General features: G+C 46.8%; 1 protein-coding gene across 1 annotated transcript in view; it reads left to right on the plus strand.

The window, feature by feature from the left end:
* PTH2R (parathyroid hormone 2 receptor) overlaps nt 1-22,832 on the plus strand; it is a 1,733,956-nt gene that overhangs the window by 1,249,305 nt on the left and 461,819 nt on the right. Inside the window, exon 9 of the mRNA XM_077275688.1 lies at nt 22,636-22,702. Within this exon, the coding sequence (XP_077131803.1) occupies nt 22,636-22,702 (67 nt within the window). The remainder of the gene's footprint in view (nt 1-22,635; nt 22,703-22,832) is intronic.

Here is a 22,832-nt window from a genome sequence, read left to right on the forward strand (position 1 = left end):
TGTTAGGTTAGCCCTTGGCCGTGCACACATTTTGCGCTGCCCATCTTCTGACATCATTTGGTGTCAGGCTGGCTGCGCCTGTGCGGCCGCGCTGGCCGAGAGCCCGCCTCGCATTGTCTTCTGATTTAATCCCACTGGGGGCCTAAGATCCATGGACATGCGCAGTGCATATCTGAACCTCCGCCTCTCACTCATCTCCCTACGCCTTCTTCAGACTGTGCGCCGTCAGCTGATCCCTAATAGCATGCCACGGCCGTGACGCCGCACAGTCTGAAGAAGCCGTAGGGAGGGGAGTGAGAGGCGAGGATATGCACTGCGCATGGCCACGGATCCCAGGCCCGCGGTGGGATTACATTAGACGACACTGCGAGGCGGGCTCTCGGCCAGCGTGGCCGCACAGGCGCAGCCAGCCTGACACCAAATTATGTCAGAAGACGGGCAGCGCAAAATGTGTGCATGGCCAAGGGCTAACCTAACAGCGCAGGCTCCGGGACAGATTCAAACAACGCTGAGGAGGCGGCGCACGGCGCCAAGGGGGTAAGAATGACGGCTGTGCTGCGTCACATGACAAATGAAAGTTCCACCTACCGGACGGTTTAACGGTGTGAGGGGACACATTTCATAAGTGTTAGGTTCAGCATGTGCAAGGACCATAATTCAAAGAGCTAAGTTTACCTTTTCCAGCATTAGTGCTGTACACGATGGCTCTTTCAGCTACAAATGCCTGGGGGGGGTTAAAGGTTCCCTTTCAACTTGCTATAGTGCAGGCTTCGGCCTACACTCCGCTCCCCCTGCTCCTCCTGCTGACCCTGGGCTCTAACACCGCCAGTTGGGGCCCAGATGTGCTAGCTGCACAGAGAAAAACACCAGCCAATGTGTCAGTGGGGTTCAGCACCGCCAGCTGTTCCCCTGCTGTGTAGCCGGCATCGTGTCCTGCAACAGCCACGCAGACACAAAGCTGCCGCCAGTGCAGGCTTCGGCCTACACTCTGCTCCCTCTCCTCCTGCTGACCCTGGGCTCTAACACCGCCAGTTGGGGCCCGGTACTGCTAGCTGCACAGAGAAAAACACCAGCCAATGTGTCAGTGGGGTTCAGCACCGCCAGCTGTTCCCCTGCTGTGTAGCCGGCAACGTGTCCTGCAACAGCCACGCAGACACAAGAACTGAAATTGAAGGGAACCTGTCCCCCCTCCCCCAGGCGTTTGTATGTTTTCCAGCCACCTTGTACAGCAGTAATGCTGCATGTGTGCAAGGTGGCTCATAAACTTATTCTCCTCGCACATGTGGAACTGAACACATCTAAAATGTGTCCTCTGTGACCATTTAACCGTCCCGGAGGTGTGACTTTCCTTTGTAATGACACGCTGCAACCCCCTTGGTAGCGCTGCCCGTCTTCTGGCATCATTGTTTGGCTGCCTGTGCCTCTGCGGCCGCCCTGACCCTCACAACGCCCCTCGGTGTCTTATTTATTTGGACTGCGAGGGTGTGATTGATGGGCATGAGCAGTGCATATCTTCGCCTGTCCCTCATCTCCTTCCTCCTTCTTCAGACTGTGCGGCTTCATGGCCGCGGCATGCGATAAGGGATCAGCTGACGCCGCACAGTCTGAAGCGGGTGTAAGGACCCGAGTGTGAGAGGCGAACATATGTACTGCGCCAGGCCATGAATCCCAGCCCCGCAGTGTTTTAACTATGTAAAGACACTGCGGGGCTGGGATTCATGGTCATCGCAAACCGCAACGGCCGACATTAAATGATGCCAGAAGATGGGCAGCGCTAACAGCGCAAGGCCAAGGGATAAAACGACAGCGCAGACTCCTGTACAGCAAATAACAACGCTCAGGAGGCTGCGCCCAGCACCAAGGTGGGATTCTTGACATCTGTGCTGCGTCTCATTATGAAGGGAACTGTCGCCTCCAACACAGTTTGACTGTATAAATGGCTAAATGTTATACGTGTTTCATTCAGCGTGTGCAAGGAGAAAAATTAAAAGAGCAAACTTTGACTTGTGCAGCACTACTGCTGCATAAGCTGTGGCTCTTCTAGTTTGTAACACCTGAGGGGGGGTTAAAGGTTACCTTTAAAATTGGTTCAATTAGGCTTCGGCCTACACTCTGCTCCCCCTGCAGAGCCTGGGCTCTAACACCGCCAGTTGGGGCCCGGTACTGCTAGCTGCACAGAGAAAAACACCAGCTAATGTGTCAGTGGGGTTCAGCACCGCCAGCTGTTCCCCTGCTGTGTAGCCGGCATCGTGTCCTGCAACAGCCACGCAGACACAAAGCTGCCGCCAGTGCAGGCTTTGGCCTACACTCTGCTCCCTCTCCTCCTGCTGACCCTGGGCTCTAACACCGCCAGTTGGGGCCCGGTACTGCTACCTGCACAGAGAAAAACACCAGCCAATGTGTCAGTGGGGTTCAGCACCGCCAGCTGTTCCCCTGCTGTGTAGCCGGCAACGTGTCCTGCAACAGCCACGCAGACACAAGAACTGAAATTGAAGGGAACCTGTCCCCCCTCCCCCAGGCGTTTGTATGTTTTCCAGCCACCTTGTACAGCAGTAATGCTGCATGTGTGCAAGGTGGCTCATAAACTTATTCTCCTCGCACATGTGGAACTGAACACATCTAAAATGTGTCCTCTGTGACCATTTAACCGTCCCGGAGGTGTGACTTTCCTTTGTAATGACACGCTGCAACCCCCTTGGTAGCGCTGCCCGTCTTCTGGCATCATTGTTTGGCTGCCTGCGCCTCTGCGGCCGCCCTGACCCACACAACGCCCCTCGGTGTCTTATTTATTTGGACTGCGAGGGTGTGATTGATGGGCATGAGCAGTGCATATCTTCGCCTGTCCCTCATCTCCTTCCTCCTTCTTCAGACTGTGCGGCTTCATGGCCGCGGCATGCGATAAGGGATCAGCTGACGCCGCACAGTCTGAAGCGGGTGTAAGGACCCGAGTGTGAGAGGCGAACATATGTACTGCGCCAGGCCATGAATCCCAGCCCCGCAGTGTTTTAACTATGTAAATACACTGTGGGGCTGGGATTCATGGTCATCGCAAACCGCAACGGCCGACATTAAATGATGCCAGAAGGTGGGCAGCGCTAACAGCGCAAGGCCAAGGGATAAACCGACAGCGCAGACTCCTGTACAGCAAATAACGCTCAGGAGGCTGCGCCCAGCACCAAGGTGGGATTCTTGACATCTGTGCTGCGTCTCATTACGAAGGGAACTCTCGCCTCCAACACAGTTTGACTGTATAAAGTGCTAAATGTTATACGTGTTTCATTCAGCGTGTGCAAGGAGAAAAATTAAAAGAGCAACCTTTGACTTGTGCAGCACTACTGCTGCATAAGCTGTGGCTCTTCTAGTTTGTAACACCTGAGGGGGGGTTAAAGGTTACCTTTAAAATTGGTTCAATTAGGCTTCGGCCTACACTCTGCTCCCCCTGCAGAGCCTGGGCTCTAACACCGCCAGTTGGGGCCCGGTACTGCTAGCTGCACAGAGAAAAACACCAGCCAATGTGTCAGTGGGGTTCAGCACCGCCAGCTGTTCCCCTGCTGTGTAGCTGGCATCGTGTCCTGCAACAGCCACGCAGACACAAAGCTGCCGCCAGTGCAGGCTTCGGCCTACACTCTGCTCCCTCTCCTCCTGCTGACCCTGGGCTCTAACACCACCAGTTGGGGCCCGGTACTGCTAGCTGCACAGAGAAAAACACCAGCCAATGTGTCAGTGGGGTTCAGCACCGCCAGCTGTTCCCCTGCTGTGTAGCCGGCAACGTGTCCTGCAACAGCCACGCAGACACAAGAACTGAAATTGAAGGGAACCTGTCCCCCCTCCCCCAGGCGTTTGTATGTTTTCCAGCCACCTTGTACAGCAGTAATGCTGCATGTGTGCAAGGTGGCTCATAAACTAATTCTCCTCGCACATGTGGAACTGAACACATCTAAAATGTGTCCTCTGTGACCATTTAACCGTCCCGGAGGTGTGACTTTCCTTTGTAATGACACGCTGCAACCCCCTTGGTAGCGCTGCCCGTCTTCTGGCATCATTGTTTGGCTGCCTGCGCCTCTGCGGCCACCCTGACCCTCACAACGCCCCTCGGTGTCTTATTTATTTGGACTGCGAGGGTGTGATTGATGGGCATGAGCAGTGCATATCTTCGCCTGTCCCTCATCTCCTTCCTCCTTCTTCAGACTGTGCGGCTTCATGGCCGCGGCATGCGATAAGGGATCAGCTGACGCCGCACAGTCTGAAGCGGGTGTAAGGACCCGAGTGTGAGAGGCGAACATATGTACTGCGCCAGGCCATGAATCCCAGCCCCGCAGTGTTTTAACTATGTAAAGACACTGCGGGGCTAGGATTCATGGTCATCGCAAACCGCAACGGCCGACATTAAATGATGCCAGAAGATGGGCAGCGCTAACAGCGCAAGGCCAAGGGATAAAACGACAGCGCAGACTCCTGTACAGCAAATAACAACGCTCAGGAGGCTGCGCCCAGCACCAAGGTGGGATTCTTGACATCTGTGCTGCGTCTCATTATGAAGGGAACTGTCGCCTCCAACACAGTTTGACTGTATAAAGGGCTAAATGTTATACGTGTTTCATTCAGCGTGTGCAAGGAGAAAAATTAAAAGAGCAACCTTTGACTTGTGCAGCACTACTGCTGCATAAGCTGTGGCTCTTCTAGTTTGTAACACCTGAGGGGGGGTAAAAGGTTACCTTTAAAATTGGTTCAATTAGGCTTCGGCCTACACTCTGCTCCCCCTGCAGAGCCTGGGCTCTAACACCGCCAGTTGGGGCCCGGTACTGCTAGCTGCACAGAGAAAAACACCAGCTAATGTGTCAGTGGGGTTCAGCACCGCCAGCTGTTCCCCTGCTGTGTAGCCGGCATCGTGTCCTGCAACAGCCACGCAGACACAAAGCTGCCGCCAGTGCAGGCTTCGGCCTACACTCTGCTCCCTCTCCTCCTGCTGACCCTGGGCTCTAACACCGCCAGTTGGGGCCCGGTACTGCTAGCTGCACAGAGAAAAACACCAGCCAATGTGTCAGTGGGGTTCAGCACCGCCAGCTGTTCCCCTGCTGTGTAGCCGGCAACGTGTCCTGCAACAGCCATGCAGACACAAAGCTGCCGCCAGTGCAGGCTTCGGCCTACACTCTGCTGTCAGCTGGTCCTCTGTAGTTCCATTGGCTCTTGGACCTTCGGCTACCCATCCAGGTTCCAGTACCGTCAGCTGGTTCTCGGCAGTGTCTTTTGCTCTTGTACCTTCTGCTCCCCATCCTGGTTCCAGTACCGTCAGCTGGTTCCGGGCAGAGCCTTTGGCTTAGGTGCCTCCCTCTGGGTATCTGAGTTCCACCAACGTCAGGTGGTCCTTGGTAGTGCTTTCAGCACGGGTACCTCCTGCTTAGTAACCGGGTTCCAGTAACGTCAGCTGGTCCCCGGTAGTTCCATTGGCTCTTGGACCTTCGGGTAGCCATCCGAGTTATAGTTCCATCAGCTGTTTCTCGGCATTTTCTCAGCCTACTTGTACCTTCTGCTACATTTCCAAGTTCAAGACCCTAAAGACGACGACCCGGAAGACCACCCCAAAGATGACGACGACACCAGAGACGACAACCACTGAGATGACGACGACCCTGGAGACGATGACCCTGAAGACCACCCCGATGACGACGACCCCGGAGACGACGACCCTGGAGACGACGACGACCTGGAAGACCGAGAAGCAGAAGAACAAGAGGCTGCAGAACAAAGAGCAGAAGAACATTAAGCATAAGACTAAATATCAGAGCAAAAGATATTATCTAAATTATAAGCAAAAGAAGACTAAGCAGTGTATGGGGGTGAGTCCGTTCCTCCTCGTGGTGCCCCTGGATAAAGCCTGATGCTGCAGGCCAAACTGAATGCGGACAAATGTAACTGTTTTGTGACAGGCAGAACGGAAGGTGTAATCTTCAAACTTTTATAGATAACAACTACGGGAATGCCTGTCACAAATAAGAATATGATGAAGAAGTTGAATATGAAGAAGATAATAGTAAAATAAAAAGAATATGAACAATGTAACAAAAAAAATAATAGGTAGAAGATGAAGAAGAAGATGAATAAGGTGAAGAAGTTGATGTCAAAGAAGCTGATGATGAGGATAATGAAGAAGAAAGTGTGGGAGAAGTAAAAAAGAAGGTGAAGGGCGTGGAAGTAGTGAAACATCAATATCTGACAAAATAAAAAAAAAATTAACATAGTCAAAATCTTTCTAACGCCGAACGTCATAAAAAACAAAACAAAATCCTGCTATTCTATTAGATTGGGCTAAACCTCTGTACCTTTAATGTCTCCGCCACGTCCCCCAATACATCCTACATTATTCTTAGTTGTTTTTCTTCATGTAGAATGAACCTACAAGTTAAGAAAGGGTTTATTTTAATTCCGATATTTTCATCCCATTGACTTGCATTGGGATCGGGTATCGGTATCGGATTAGATCCGATACTTTGACGGTATCGGCCGATACTTTCCGATACCGATACTTTCCGATATCGGAAGGTATCGCTCAACACTAATTACCGGCTGTTCACAGATATAGCGCTGAATGAAATCTAAATACAAAATATATATATATGTGTCTAAATGACATATATATACTGTATATATATATATATATATATATATATATATATATATATATATATATATATATATATATATATATATACTGTATATATGTTTTAATGAACATTTGAGCACATAAATCCATTAGATGTCGGTTTTGCAAGCCTGCGCGAAAATCTCGCAGTACGGATGCCATACGGATTACATACGGAGGATGCCATGCGCAAAATACGCTGACACACCCTGACTACGGATCACTATTTTGGGAACACTTCTCCGTATTACGGCCGTAGTACGGACGTATAATACGTGGCGTATTGTCTTACGCCAAGTGTGACGCCAGCCTTAGAGGTGCACAAATCAGAAGTGGCGTTGGACAGAGGGGTTTTCTGACCAGGTTGTGGAGTGATTTCGCAATGACCGCAGACAGGACAGGTACTGCAGCATCTATTCAAAGTGACAGGAGACAACATTTGTCCAGTATGGTTACTAACTATTTTTCATCCCTTATCGATGTTCTCCCTCAACCGTCATTCCCATTTGATTACTGGGCATCCAAATTAGACACCTGGCCTGAATTGGCAGATTATGCATTGCAGGAGTTTGCTTGCCCAGCAGCTAGTGTGCTATCAGAAAGAGTATTCAGTGCTGCTGGTTCAATATTAACCGAAAAAAGGACTCGTCTGGCTACCCAAAATGTGGATGATCTAACCTTAAAATGAACCACTCCTGGATTTCAAATTATTTTGCCCCACCTTTCCCGGCTGACACCTAGCTTTCCTATAAAAAGGTCTTGCTTGTGGACTGGTCTTACTGAGTGTTCCAATCTCTTAATTTGCAGCAGCTGTTTGTCCAGCATACGACATGTTTACACCTCCCTAAATAGTAAAACTCCCCCCACGGGGCCGTGGTCTCGCCACTTGGCGCAAGCACCGGTTAGAGTGCCGTTTGTCTGAAGAGGTGGGTGTGCCCGCTTTTGGTCGACGGCACTGCCACTGGGTCCCTCATAGTACAATAAAGTGTCTCTGGCGGTGGTGGCGCTCACCCAACATCAGACACACCGTTGTAACATGAGGGGCCCTGGGACGGTACCGCCGGCCACAAGAGAGTTCACCCCCCCAGCTCAAACTGTGCTCTACCACGTGCAAAATTATCTCTCACAGCTCCAACAATGTTTAGTCTATGCGCTGACATCCTTCAATGCCTGGCACTGACAATACCAATTTGTTGACATGTATGATGCTAGTTAAAATAGTCAGGGTCAGTGTCCTATATTGACACCAGTAAATACGTAGTGCCAAATTACTATGTCTGAAACTCAGCAGAGGAGCCCACCCCTGTACCTAAGTATGCCACACTTTTGTTTTTTTGTTTTGTTGTTTTGCGAGACATTAACATCTATTTATTTTTTGGGAGTACTAACTGTGTCAGACACTCCTTGCAATCGTCCTCCGCTGACCACACCAATGCTGCCTGTGTACCCATGTAACCTATTTAAAACTGCATAGAGCCTATTTTTATTTATTTTAGGCCTAGTAAGTCTGTCGGCGGTCCCTCCTTGCAATTGTCCTCCGCTGACCACACCAATGCTGCCTGTGTACCCCTGCGAGATAACTCTAAGTGCCTTGAGCCTATTTTTATTTATTTTAGGCCTAGTAAGCCTGTCTGCGGTCCCTCCTTGCAATCCTCCTCCGCTGACCACACCAATGCTGCCTGTGTACCCATGTAACCTATTTAAAACTGCATAGAGCCTATTTTTATTTATTTTAGGCCTACTAAGCCTGTCTGCGGTCCCTCCTTGCAATCCTCCTCCGCTGTCCACACCAATGCTGCCTGTGTACCCATGTAACCCATTTAAAACTGCATAGAGCCTATTTTTATTTATTTTAGGCCTAGTAAGCCTGTCTGCGGTCACTCCTTGCAATCCTCCTCCGCTGAACACCAATGCTGCCTGTGTACCCATGTAACCTATTTAAAACTGCATAGAGCCTATTTTTATTTATTTTAGGCCTACTAAGCTTGTCTGCGGTCCCTCCTTGCAATCCTCCTCCGCTGACCACACCAATGCTGCCTGTGTACCCATGTAACCTATTTAAAACTGCATAGAGCCTATTTTTATTTATTTTAGGCCTAGTAAGCCTGTCTGCGGTCCCTCCTTGCAATCCTCCTCCGCTGACCACACCAATGCTGCCTGTGTACCCATGTAACCTATTTAAAACTGCATAGAGCCTATTTTTATTTATTTTAGGCCTAGTAAGCCTGTCTGCGGTCCCTCCTTGCAATCCTCCTCCGCTGACCACACCAATGCTGCCTGTGTACCCATGTAACCTATTTAAAACTGCATAGCGCCTGCTTTTTTATTTTAGGCCTAGTAAGTCTGTCTGCTGTCCCTCCTTGCAATTGTCCTCCGCTGACTACACCAATGCTGCCCGTGTACCCCTGGAACCTATTTTAAAGAGCATATAGCCACTTTTTTTAATTGTAGGCGTACTAAGTCTGTCTGCGGTCCCTCCTTCCAATAGTCCTCCACTGACCACACCAATGCTGCCTGTGTACCCCTGGAACCTATTTTAAAGTTCATAGAGCCTATTTATTTATTTTATTTAATATTAATAAAGCCATGATGGACTACGCTGTACCACGCTACGAGCTACCCAGTCGACACTTCTTTTGCGAGAAAAGCCATCCCAGCCCTCCACCAGCATGTAAAAGACCTCATTGTCCATGCACTCTGGCAATCTGTGAGTACAAAGGTGCACCTGACAACAGATGCATGGACTGTAGGCATGGCCACGGAAGGTTACGTGTCCATTACGGCGCAAAGGGTTAATGTGGTGGATGCATGGTCCACAGGGGACAGCCTACTAAGTCTGTATGCAGTCCCTAATTCAAATTGTCCTCCGCTGACCACACAAATGCTGCCTGTGTACCCCTGTAACTTTTTTTAAACTGCATTGAGAAAACTTTTTTGTTTAAGGCCTACTACATGTGTCTGTCTGCGCCACTCAATAAAGCTGTCCTCCTCTGAAAAAAGCTGAGCTTCAATTGTCAGGTTTTCAGCCTATAGGAATTTGAAAACTGCAGTGGGGCTACTAGTTTGGTTGGGCCTACTAACGGTGTCTGACGCTCCTGGGTGTTCTCCTCCTACTGGGTGTTCTCCTCCTCCTGGGTGTTCTCCTCCAGGTTTCCTTGTCTGAGCTTCAACATTCAGGCTCTCATTAAGTAGTTGTTTTTAAAAATTGGTGGTTGGGGGCCTACTAACGGTGTCTGACGCTCCCTGGTGTTGTCCTCCACTGTATAAAGCAGAGCTTCAACCTTCAGGCTCTCATTAAGTATTTGTAAAAATTGGTGGTTGGGGCCTACTAACGGTGTGTGCCGCTCCCTGGTGTTGTCCTCCACTGTATAAAGCTGAGCTTCAACCTTCAGGCTCTCATTAAGTATTTGTTTGTAAAAATTGGTGGTTGGGGCCTACTGACGGTGTGTGCCGCTCCCTGGTGTTGTCCTCCACTGTATAAAGCTGAGCTTCAACCTTCAGGCTCTCATTAAGTAGTTGTTTTTAAAAATTGGTGGTTGGGGCCTACTAACGGTGTCTGACGCTCCCTGGTGTTGTCCTCCACTGTATAAAGCTGAGCTTCAACCTTCAGGCTCTCATTAAGTAGTTGTTTTTAAAAATTGGTGGTTGGGGCCTACTAACGGTGTCTGACGCTCCTGGGTGTTCTCCTCCTCCAGGGTGTTCTCCTCCTCCAGGGTGTTCTCCTCCTCCTGGGTGTTCTCCTCCTCCTGGGTGTTCTCCTCCAGATTTCCTTGTCTGAGCTTCAACCTTCAGGCTCTCATTAAGTAGTTGTTTTTAAAAATTGGTGGTTGGGGCCTACTAACGGTGTCTGACGCTCCCTGGTGTTGTCCTCCACTGTATAAAGCAGAGCTTCAACCTTCAGGCTCTCATTAAGTATTTGTAAAAATTGGTGGTTGGGGCCTACTAACGGTGTGTGCTGCTCCCTGGTGTTGTCCTCCACTGTATAAAGCTGAGCTTCAACCTTCAGGCTCTCATTAAGTAGTTGTTTTTAAAAATTGGTGGTTTGGGCCTACTAACGGTGTCTGACGCTCCTGGGTGTTCTCCTCCTCCAGGGTGTTCTCCTCCTCCAGGGTGTTCTCCTCCTCCTGGGTGTTCTCCTCCAGATTTCCTTGTCTGAGCTTCAACCTTCAGGCTCTCATTAAGTAGTTGATTTTAAAAATTGGTGGTTGGGGCCTACTAACGGTGTGTGCCGCTCTCTGGTGTTGTCCTCCACTGTATAAAGATGTGCTTCAACCTTCAGGCTCTCATTAAGTAGTTGTTTTTAAAAATTGGTGGTTGGGGCCTACTAACGGTGTGTGCCGCTCCCTGGTGTTGTCCTCCACTGTATAAAGCTGAGCTTCAACCTTCAGGCTCTCATTAAGTAGTTGTTTTTAAAAATTGGTGGTTGGGGCCTACTAACGGTTTTTGATGCTCCCTGGTGTTGTCCTCCACTGTATAAAGCTGAGCTTCAACCTTAAGGCTCTCATTAAGTAGTTGTTTTTAAAAATTGGTGGTTGGGGCCTACTAACGGTGTCTGACGCTCCTGGGTGTTCTCCTCCTGGGTGTTCTCCTCCTCCTGGGTGTTCTCCTCCAGGTTTCCTTGTCTGAGCTTCAACCTTCAGGCTCTCATTAAGTAGTTGTTTTTAAAAATTGGTGGTTGGGGCCTACTAACGGTGTCTGACGCTCCCTGGTGTTGTCCTCCACTGTATAAAGCTGAGCTTCAACCTTCAGGCTCTCATTAAGTATTTGTTTGTAAAAATTGGTGGTTGGGGCCTACTGACGGTGTCTGACGCTCCCTGGTGTCCTCCACTGTATAAAGTTGAGCTTCAACCTTCAGGTTCTCATTAAGTATTTGTTTGTAAAAATTGGTGGTTGGGGCCTACTAACGGTGTGTGCCGCTCCCTGGTGTTGTCCTCCACTGTATAAAGCTGAGCTTCAACCTTCAGGCTCTAATTAAGTAGTTGTTTTTAAAATGTGTGGTTGGGCCCTTAAAACGGTGTCTGACGCTACTGGGTTTTCTCCTGTTTTGTTGTCCCGACCTTCAATATTCAATCTTTCGGCTTACATTTTAAATAATTAAACTGCAGTTGGCCTACTACTTTGGTTGGGCCTAGTAACGGTGTGTGCCGCACCTTGGTGTTGTCCTGTGTTATTTTCCTGACCTTTAATCTTCAGGCTTTCGGCCTTCATTTGCAATATTAAACTGCATAGGGCCTACTAGTGTGGTTCGGCCCTACTAACGGTGTCTGCTGCTCCTGGGTTTTCTACTCCACTGAACTAAGCAATGCCACCTGGTTAGTCCTGTTACCAATTTTGAACTGCATTTTACCCACTTTATTATTTGGGCCTATATCAGTGTTTCCTCCTCATCCTGCCCATTGCCCAGCCGGTGCTAGATGAGTCTTGTGGTACTTTGATCCAGACCACAACATTCCCCTTGCACGCTACACAGCCACAATCTGACCCTGCTGAAAGTCAGGTTCCCCTTACCGCATACTATACCACCTTACACAGGGACAAAGTGGAAGGTGCAGATGAAAGTGCAGGTTTCTTCAACAGGTAGGGGGGCATACTCGTTGGCGACATCACAGGCACAGGGCCCCTCAGAGTACGCAAAAGTGTCGCTGCCGGTGGGAGGCGCCCCCGCCGTGCAAACACACCGCCGTACTTTGAGGGGCCCTGTGCCAGTGCCAATGCGAACGAGTGGGCCTCCCTGTTTGCTCAGGATCACAGCACTTGCAAAGTTGAAATACTTACTTCTCACTGCTCCACCGCCGTGACGTAGTCCACATTTCCTGGGCCCACTAAAACCTTGAACCAGCCCTACCCCCACAACTTTAGCCAAATGACCCCCAATTTCCAATGCCCAACTATTATTATAAAGTTAATTAAGATTGACAAGCTTCAGAAACAAGAATGGATGTTTTTGGCATTAAAATGGGCACTGTAGGTGTTTTCCTGGCCTCCACTCACTGCCGACTATGCTTCCCCATTGACTTGCATTGGGTTTCATGTTTCGGTCGATCCCCGACTTTTCGCGATAATCGGCCGACTTCACTCGACTCGACTTTGGACAAAGTCGGGTTTCGCAAAACCCGACTCGATCTTAAAAAAATGAAAGTCGCTCAACCCTATTGCCGCCTGATGCACCAGTAAAAATAGGCTCTGAGACTTTAAGAATCCCTCCTTCATAAATGAAACAAGTTGGGTCTGCTTATGTGTTACACACCACATGGCCAGCTAGGGTTGTTAAATGTTACAATGATATTTCCCAGTGAATGCATTTGTAGTGGTTGAAAGCAATGGTAAAGTTGAAAAAGGCTTCAAAAACGCTGCGTCTGAACTAAGCCTAAGTGGGGGAGGAAATTTTTGGTCAGGGATTGAATATTTGGCCTTACAGGCAAGTTGTTAATCTGCAAAGGATGGGCCTTGACATATTTCCCAGCAAAATCCATTTTGGTTTTGTTTTAGTGTGTTTTTTGTTGCACCAGGAAAAATGGCATGAATCTCTGAAAAAACTGTTTACAGCTGTGAACTAGGAGTCAGGAATGCTTCCAGGGGCAATCCCCATGATGTCCTTGTGTCTTTTGAGCAGTGTTTCCATCATTTTCAGACGTTTTTAGACCTTAAAATGACCCCCGGGGGGGATTGCAGTAAAAATACTCGGATATCCCATAGACTTACATTGGGCTCGTTGTTCTGGCCGAGTACCCGAGTATTCCAATCTGCTTGACCCGAGCAACGAGCACCCGAGCATTTTAGTGCGCGCTCATCACTAGTTGGGGCTCTTTTTGCATCATTTATTGCATCAATGCGGCTTGGCATTGAGGCGATCAACCTGTGGCACTGCTGAGGTGTTATGGAAGCCCAGGTTGCTTTGATAGCAGCCTTCAGCTCGTCTGCATTGTTGTGTCTGTTTTCTCTCATCTTCCTCTTGACAATACCCCATAAATTCTCTATGGGGTTAAGGTCAGGCAAGTTTGCTGACCGATCAAGCACAGTGATACTGTTGTTTTTGAACCAGGGATTGATGCTTTTGGCTGTGTGGACAGGTGCCAAAACCTGCTGGAGAATGATATTCCCATCCCTAAAAAGCTTGTCGGAAGAGGGAAGCATGAACTGTTCTAAAATTTCCTGGTAGACGGCTGTGCTGACTGTGGTTTTGATAATACACAGTGGGCCTACAAACCACTGATTGTGGAAACTTCACACTAGACCTCAAGCAGCTTGGATTGTATGCCTCTGCACTCTGCCTCCACACTCCAAATGAAATGTAAAATTTACTTTCATCTGAAAACAACATATTGAACCACTGAGCAACAGTCCAGTTCTTTTTCTACTTGGCCCAGGCAAGACGCTTATGGTGTTGTCTATTGGACATGAGTGGCTTGACACAAGGAATGCAATATTTGTAGCCATGACCTGGATATGTCTGTGTGTGATGTCTCTTGAAGCAATGATTCCAGCAGCAGTCCACTCCTTGTGAATCTCCCCCACATTTTTGAATGGCCTTTTCTTAACAATCCTTTCAAGGCTGCTGATATTCCTGTTGCTTGTGCACCTTTTTCTACCACACTTTTTCCTTCCACTCAACTTTCCATTAATATGTTTGGATACAGCACCCTATGAACACCCAGCTTCTTTAGCAATGACCATTTTTGGCTTACTCTTCTTGGAGAATGTGTCAATGACTGCGTTCTCGACATCTGTCACTTCAGCAGTCTTCCCTATGATTGTGGAGCCTACTGAAAAAGACTAAGGGACCTTTTTAACCCTGCTGTTCTGTTTGGGTCCATATGACCTGAAATTAAATTTGAGACCCTGCAGATTATATATTATGCGCATCTGAAACTTGTGATTAATTGACTTTTCCCAATTTAAGGGTTTCTTACTGTAACAACTTTGCTGGCATCACGGCATGGCCTCTCATCTCTCACACTCTTACCCACTGCTCCAAGTCATATTGTGGTCTGTGTTTGTTGCCTGCTCCATATTCTGTGCCTCTGCTCTCTGCATGCTTCCTGGCTGTGTATAGGGGGCGGCGCCAGAACTCTCTGGTTCTTATAGAATCGGGGCGCACCTGCCTAATCTGTTCTTGACCAATTACCAAGAGGCCTCCAGTATTTAGTGCAGCTCCACCCAGTGGACTGGCCCTGTGCAATGTGTAAACTCAGTTAGTGTTTAGCTTCTGAGCTGCCAGGCCGTGCTCTGTCTTCCTCCATCTCTGGAGGCTCTACTCTTAGCTTTGCCTTGTTCTTGTTGGTCTGACCTCCAGGAGGCTGTATATCCTGGTCTCTGTGTCTGTGTTCATGCTTTGCCTTGTTTAGGTTTGTCCACCCTCCATGAGGCAGAATATCCTGGTCCCTGTCTCTTTGTTCTTGTTCCTTGTCTTGTTCCATTACCTTGTCTGAACTTAGTCCTATCTCTGTCTCCTTGTCTGTGGCTTCCTTCCTTGCTGTGTCTTTCCTTGTGTTCTCAGTCTGCTTATGCTCTGCACTCTTGTGGCTCTGCCTGCTCTGAACCCTTGTGACTTTGCCTGGGCTCCGCGCTCTTGCAGCGTTGCCTCTGCTCCGCACTCCTGCGGTTCTGCTCTGTTCTACTCTGCTCTGCTGCTGCAGTGACCTCTTGCTGCAGCTCCTTTCCACATTCCTTGCGGTTCCGCTCTGCTTAGCTTTTGCTGCTGCAGAAACCTCTTGCTGCAGCTGCTCTCTGCAATCCTTGCGGTTCCGCTCTGCTTAGCTTCTGTTGCTGCTCCATCTCCTGCTGCTCTACCATTCCTATCCGCAGCCTTGCGGTTCTCTTCCTGTATAAACAGGTCCCAACCTGTTGCTTCATACTCCATTCCTTCCTGCTTGTTTCCGTACCTGCATCTCCTGTGTGAACAGGTCCCAACCTGTTCCTTCATACACCACACCTTCATACACCGTTCCTACCAGCCCTGTGTTCTCTGCCGTGCATGCCAGCCCTGTGTTCTCTGCCGTGCCTGCCAGCCCTTTGTTCTCTGCCGTGCCTGCCAGCCCTGTGTTCTCTGCTGTGCCTGCCAGCCCTGTGTTCTCTGCCGTGCCTGCCAGCCTACTCATCCAAGTTTTAGCAGTGCTCATCAGCCAGTCGCCTGCACCTGTGCTAGTGTTCCTGTCTCCCAAGTGGGATCAGCAGCCACAGCCAGACACCACCCTGGAGTAGCACCTGGCAGCTGCCTGCCGCACAAGTCTGACCTCACCATCAGAGGCTCCAGCGAAGACAAAGGCAACTGTCATAGTTACGCCCCTTCCAGGGTAGTCTGGTTCGTGGCACCGTGGGGCCACAACCCCCCCCCCCCCTGAGCTCACGCTCATCAGTCAGGGCGTGAGCGTGACACTTACTATGAGTGTTATTTATTTTTTTTGTTTTTTGTTTACTTTTTACTACACGCTGATTGTTACACCTGTACTGTTTGGGTCAATATGACCCGATAACATTTTATACTGTTGAACAGGTCACTAATTATTTCTGCCTGCAAAATGTATTTGTTTTCCTGTGTACTTCATCTCATTATTCAAAAGGGCGGAGGTTTCACTGTTCAGATCGAAATGAAAGAAGAGCTAAAGATAAACTATCCCCTATTAGATATGTTTGGAATAAATTGGTAAAGATTCTACCAAAATTATATAATATTGGTGAAGCTGTAACTGTCAATGAACAACTGGTGAGTTGCAAGATACTCCGGTCACATGGGAGCGCACAGGACACAGATGAAATGATTAAAAGTTTCTTTGTTTATTGAAATCCACAATGCGTTTCGACGGAACAGCTCCGTCTTCATCAGGTGGCAGTATACAGAGAGTTGGCCAGAGTGAGTATATAAAGGAGCACCAACCAATGAGATTTAAGGAACAATTGTTCGGAACACATGATTAGATGGGATCACATGATTCATTAAGATACAAGTCGCAAACGCAGTTTAAAAACATATATATCAAAAAAGGTAAAAAAGACAGAATAGCATAATAATATAAAATCAAATAGAATAAAAACAATAAATTGCATAAAAATAATAAGAGAATAGGGGAAAAGTGCAGCCATTATGTGACCTTTTCAATGATGAGATTTAACCCCTCAGGAGCCAGTGTCCCGAGTTTAAAAATCCAATAACTTTCTCTTCTTACTAAATTGGATCAAAGCGATCAGGGATATCATTTGGTATCTGATCTATGATGGTAAGCTTTAGTGAACTTAGGTTCCTATTATGTACTGCGAGAAAGTGTTTTGACAGACTATGCATTAAATACCCATTCCGGATGTTCTGACGGTGTTTATTCATCCTTGCATGCATAGCCTGTATCGCCTGCCCGACATACTGCAGCCCACAACCACATTCGATCAGATAAACTACATAGCTAGAGTGGCAATTTATATGGCAGTTAATATTAAAACTGATGCCCGTAGCGTATGACCGAAATTCTTTTGCTCCATTATTGATGGAACCACAACATAAACACTTAGCTGCCCTGCAAGCAAAGCAACCCGTATTATGGTGTGTCCGGCAACTGGATGTGGATGAACACTCACGAGTTACGTTGCTGGGAGCAACGATGTTACAAAGGGTGCGATTTTTTCTGAAGATGGTTCTAGGTTGCGCAGGAATATGTGCTGATAAAACTGGATCCCCTTTCAAAATGAACCAATATTTTTTCAAAAGGTTTCGTACGACCCCATGTGATTGGTTAAAGGTAGTTATAAAACTCTATTTAGTGAAATCAGAGGGTTTAACAGACCTATTATTCTTATTTTTAATCTGCTCAATGCATTCTTTTTGTGTGAAGGCTCTGGCTCTTGTGAATGCATCAAAAACCTATTATTTAGGGTACCCTTTACTCTTAAAACGATAAACGATGTTTCAGGATAGCGGCTTCTTTGAAGAAATCACTGTCTTTAGTGCAGTTCTTCCTGATCCTCCAGTACTGCCCATAAGGGATATTTGAAATCCAATTAAGGAGGTGGCCACTAGGGTTGAGCGAAACGGGTCGGCCATTTTCAGAAGTCGCTGACTTTTGGCAAAGTCGGGTTTCATGAAACCTGACCCGACCCCTGTGTGGGGTTGGCCATGAGGTCGGCGATCTTCTGAATCTGGTATCGGAATTCCGATACCGAGTTCCGATATGTTTGCGATATCGGGACTCGGTATCGGAATCAACATTTAAGTGTAAAATAAAGAATTCAAATAAAAAATATTGATATACTCACCTCTCCGACGCAGCCTGGACATCGCCGCTGGTAACCGGCATCTTCCATTCCTAAGAATGGCGCTTGAAAGACCTTTCGATGACGTCACGGCTTGTGATTGGTCGCGGTGGCCCACGTGACCGCTGAGCGACCAATCACAACAAGCCGTGACGTAATTCTCAGGTCCTAAATTCCTCATTCTAGGAATTTAGGCCATGAGAATTACATCACGGCTTGTGATTGGTCGCTGAGCGGTCACGTGGGCCGCCGCGACCAATCACAAGCCGTGACGTCATCGAAAGGTCCTTCACGCGCTGATTCTTAAGAAGGAAGGCTGCCGGAAAGAAGCAAGGTGCGTCCGAGGGTGAGTATATACGTAATAGGAATATACTCACCCTCGGCTTCTTTCCGGCAGCCTTCCTTCTTAAGAATGAGTGCGTGAAGGACCTTTCGATGACGTCGCGGCTTGTGATTGGTCGCGGCGGCCCACGTGACCGCTCAGCGACCAATCACAAGCCGTGACGTAATTCTCATGGCCTAAATTCCTAGAATGAGGAATTTAGGACCTGAGAATTACGTCACGGCTTGTTGTGATTGGTCGCTCAGCGGTCACATGGGCCGCCGCGACCAATCACAAGCCGTGACGTCATCGAAAGGTCTTTCAAGCGCCATTCTTAGGAACGGAAGATGCCAATTACTACCAGGGCGCGTCAGAGGGTGAGTATATCAATATTTTTTTATTTTAATTCTTTATTTTACACTTAAATATGGATCTCAGGGCCTGAAGGAGAGTTTCCTATCCTTCAGACCCTGGGAAACATAGTATCCCATTGCACTGCATTGGGTTTCGCGTTTCGGCCGACCCCGACTTTTTTATAGGATCGGCCGATTTCACTCGACCCGACTTTTGAGAAAGTCGGGTTTCGTGAAACCCGACCCGATCCTATAAAAATAAAGGTTGCTCAACCCTAGTGGCCACTTCTAAAACTTAGATAGCTATTTACGTCTACCCTTTTGAAATGCGTGGATGTTGAAAAGTGACCATGCGGGTCAACATGTACCAATAAATCTAGAAATTGGATTGCTGTACTAGATAAGTTGGCTGTGAATTTCAGTCCCAAAGAATTCATATTCAGGGACTGAACAAAATCCAGTGCTTCTAGTTCGGAACCCGTCCAGATAATAAAAAGATCATCAATAAAACGGTGGTAGAGGGCAATTTTGCCCACCGCCAGTGGGGACTGCGCAATGAAGACGGACTTAAATGTCCCCATGAACAAATTAGCGTAACTGGGGGCAAATCTCGTCCCCATCGCGCAGCCCCTCACCTGGCGGTAGAAAGCCCTTTCAAAATAAAAACCTTTATTGCTAAGGACAAACATTACCGCTCTTTTTAGAAACTCAATTTGCAAAGGAGGTAGTTGGCCATCAGTCAGCAAAAATTGAGTTACCGCTTCAAGGCCTAAATCATGAGGAATATTTGAATAAAGGGCCTGTACATCCATGGTTAGTAAAAAGCAGCAGGGGATATTGGGTAGAGATAAAAGAAGGTCAATTAAATGGGAGGAGTCTCTAAGATAAGAATCCAGGTTCATAACGTATTTTTGCAAGAACAGGTCTACATAATGTGAGAGATTGCTGGTAATGGAGTCGATACCCGAAATGATGGACTGGCCGGGGGGATTTTTGGAGTCCTTATGAATTTTGGGTAAAAAATAAAAAAAGGGGGTCTTAAATCTGGAGATGTTGAGGAATTTGAATTATTCCTTTTTATTCAGAATCCCAAGGGACCAAGCTTCTTTGATAAACCCAGTGTATTAGGAAAAGATTGTAGCCGAAGTGTCATTCTCCAGTTTAACATAATATTCGGAGTCACTCAAGATTCTATTGCCCTCATTGACATACCAAGCCCTATCCATGATAACAACCCCACCCCCCTTGTCTGCATTTTTTATGATTATATTATTGTTAGCTCATAGAGATTTGAGGGCCATTTTTTCAGCGAAACTAAGATTGGAAGATTTTTTAAAAATAGGGGGGAGGGAGTGGAGCTCTTTGAAAATTAACTGCTGGAAGGTTTCAATATGGGAGCCCTTGTGATGGACGGGGTAAAATTTACTAGAATTAATTTTCAGATTAACATGTAAGTAGGTGTCAGCATCATTAGTAGAAGAGGATACCAGAGTACTGGAGAGGAACTTATTCTTTTCTTCAATTATGAAGTGGCGTTGTGTACTCAGTTTTCTGATGAACTCATTTAGATCTAAAAACAGATTAAAGGTGTTGAGTGGTGCATCCGGACAGAAAGATAATCCCCGTTCAAGGAGCGATTTCTCTGTGTCAGAAAGTGTATAATTTGAGAGATTAAAAACACTGGATTTTTCAATTAGGTCACTTGTGCTAGCACAAGTTTATTTACTTTGGAATTTGAATCTGACTTTTCCTCTTCCTCTGCTTCCATGCTTCCTCTTTTTCTTTTTATTTTGGAAGAGTGGCCCGGGGCCAGCCGAAAAGACTGTGTGATTTTGGTATTGCCAGAGGTATCATTAGTGACTGTCCATGTATGGCCTGGGATAGGAGACTCAGGGGGTACTGGACTTAGTGAGGGGGGATCTGAAAGTGGGGAAAACGTTTTTATATGGGATGAGACCACCAAATTGCTCCTCAGCATATTGGGGGACTCGATGGTTTCAATTATAGGAAATGAGGGGGTGACAGTGGAGGGAAGAGCAAGAAAGGAAATAGAATGTGTAGAAGATTGGGACGACAGGTGGTCATCATGGATAGTAAACTGTGGAAGGCCACCGGCGCCATCAGCCTCACTGGGGGCTGGAAGCATTGGAACAGTGGGTAAGATTTCGAGTGATCCTTCCATAGGAGGGTCACAAATTGACTCACTAATCAAGATCTTAGTAGTAGGTGGGGCCAATACACTGGAGGGATCAGGACAAGTGAATTTGTCCTTAGATGATGCCCCCAGGGCAGGCTCCAGTTTATTAGCACATCCCTTTAGGGTGCCCTTATGTTGCTGGTAATATAGTTCCTGCTGTTTATTCGCAAATACAGAGGTGGAGTCCTTTTGTTTCTAAATGATGTTTTAAATGATGCTAGAGTGAGACTATTGGTGTCTCTATCTGGGGCAGTAGCTGCTAACTGATCAGTTCCTCTGTCCATATGGAACTTGTTCGCTTTTTTTCTTGATCAGATCCTCTTCAAACTTGCTCAGCTTATTGAAGAGTTTCTGATCAAGATCATGAAAGTCAATGAAGGTGGAATACTGTAATAACTTCTGTTTAAGATGAATTAATTGGGATAGTGCATTATTAGCTAGAGATTTCCTCTTGGCGATTAATAGTTCCATTAGGGTTGAGGAGCATTTCAAGCGGATGGTATCCCATAGTTTAGTGAACTCAGGGTCATTCTGAAAGGATGACTGCTGAACAATTACCAATCCTTTAGGGACTAGACCTTCCGGAATGTAATGCTGAAGGAAAAGTACATCAATGTGATTAGTAATTTCAGTTTTGCTATAATTCTCATAATCTAAAAAAAAGCCTAATCATATTTTTCCTATCATAACCATTCAATTTAAGGACAGAGGATTGTGACAGAAAAAGGGCTGGATAGTAGCATGCCCCTAGGGCTTTTGCAACTTTTCCTATCCTAAGTGTTTAAGGTTTAGACTCAAGGTAATCCATGGTGTGCAGAGAGAGAGAGAAAAAAAAAAAAAAAGTATACTATGGTCAAACCCCAGAAATAAATGAAACCGCAAGAGTGCCTTGCGACTTGTATCTTAATTAATCATGTGATCCCATCTAATCATGTGTTCCAAACAATTGCTCCTTAAATCTCCTTGGTTGGTGCTCTTTTATATACTTACTCTGGCCCACTCTCTGTATACTGCCACCTGATGAAGACGGAGCTGTTCCATCGAAACGCGTTGTGGATTTCAATAAACAAAAAAACTTTTAATCCTTTCATCTGTGTCCTGTGCGCTCCCATGTGACCGGAGTATCTTGCAGCTCACTGTTTATTCCTCTCCTGAGGCACCCGGCAGGAGCTGCATCGGACCTTTCTCAATCAACATGTCCCCTAACCGCCAGCCTGGCGCTCCGTTAGCCTGTCTTCTCTGTATCTAAATGAACAACTGGTGGCATTCTGAGGTAGGTGCCCATTCAGACAATACATACCGAGCAAGCCAGAAAAGTATGGCATCAAGATATGGACACATAAAACATTTACAGTAGCTAAAATCAACATTTCAATAGGTCGGGTCATATTGACCCTAAACAGTTCAAGTGTACCGTAAATGCGATCAGAACAGCAGGGTTAAATGCTTAGGATGCCTTTGCAGGTGTTTTTTGCTAATTTACCGAGATAATGACTTTTGGATTTTCATTGGCTGTAAGCCATAATCATCAACATTAACAGGAATAAACACTTGAAATAGATCACTCTGTTTGTAATGACTGTAAATAAAATATGACTTTCACTTTTTGTATTGAAGAATTTCAATAAATTAACTTTTTGATGATGTTCTAATTTTGTGAGAAGCACCTGTATATCAGGTTGTGCACCAGAATCTAATTTCTCCCTCATTATTTGCTGATCCTAAAAGTTCCCATACTTTTGCTGCTGACAAACATTTGATATTGGATCATTTTGCTAATTTTAAAACAATTACAAAGTCTAATATTTAGAATTTGTCTGTAAATCTGTTCTATCTTTGCTCAAATTTATGTAGAAATATGGAAAATACTTTCTTTATCTTTTAGATGCTGGGAATTAAGTGCTGGAGAGATTAAATGGATTTATCAAGCACCCATATTGACAGCAATTGGTGTAAGTTGGATTTACTGATCATACAACTACACACAAAATATATAGAAACGGAATAATATCTAAACCAGAAAAATAGATTTAAGAAAAATTTGATCTTTTAATCCTATTTGGTCTAATATCCAATATAAAT

This window comes from Ranitomeya variabilis, chromosome 7 (assembly GCF_051348905.1).
Source record: "Ranitomeya variabilis isolate aRanVar5 chromosome 7, aRanVar5.hap1, whole genome shotgun sequence".
Classification (NCBI taxonomy): Eukaryota; Metazoa; Chordata; class Amphibia; order Anura; family Dendrobatidae; genus Ranitomeya; species Ranitomeya variabilis.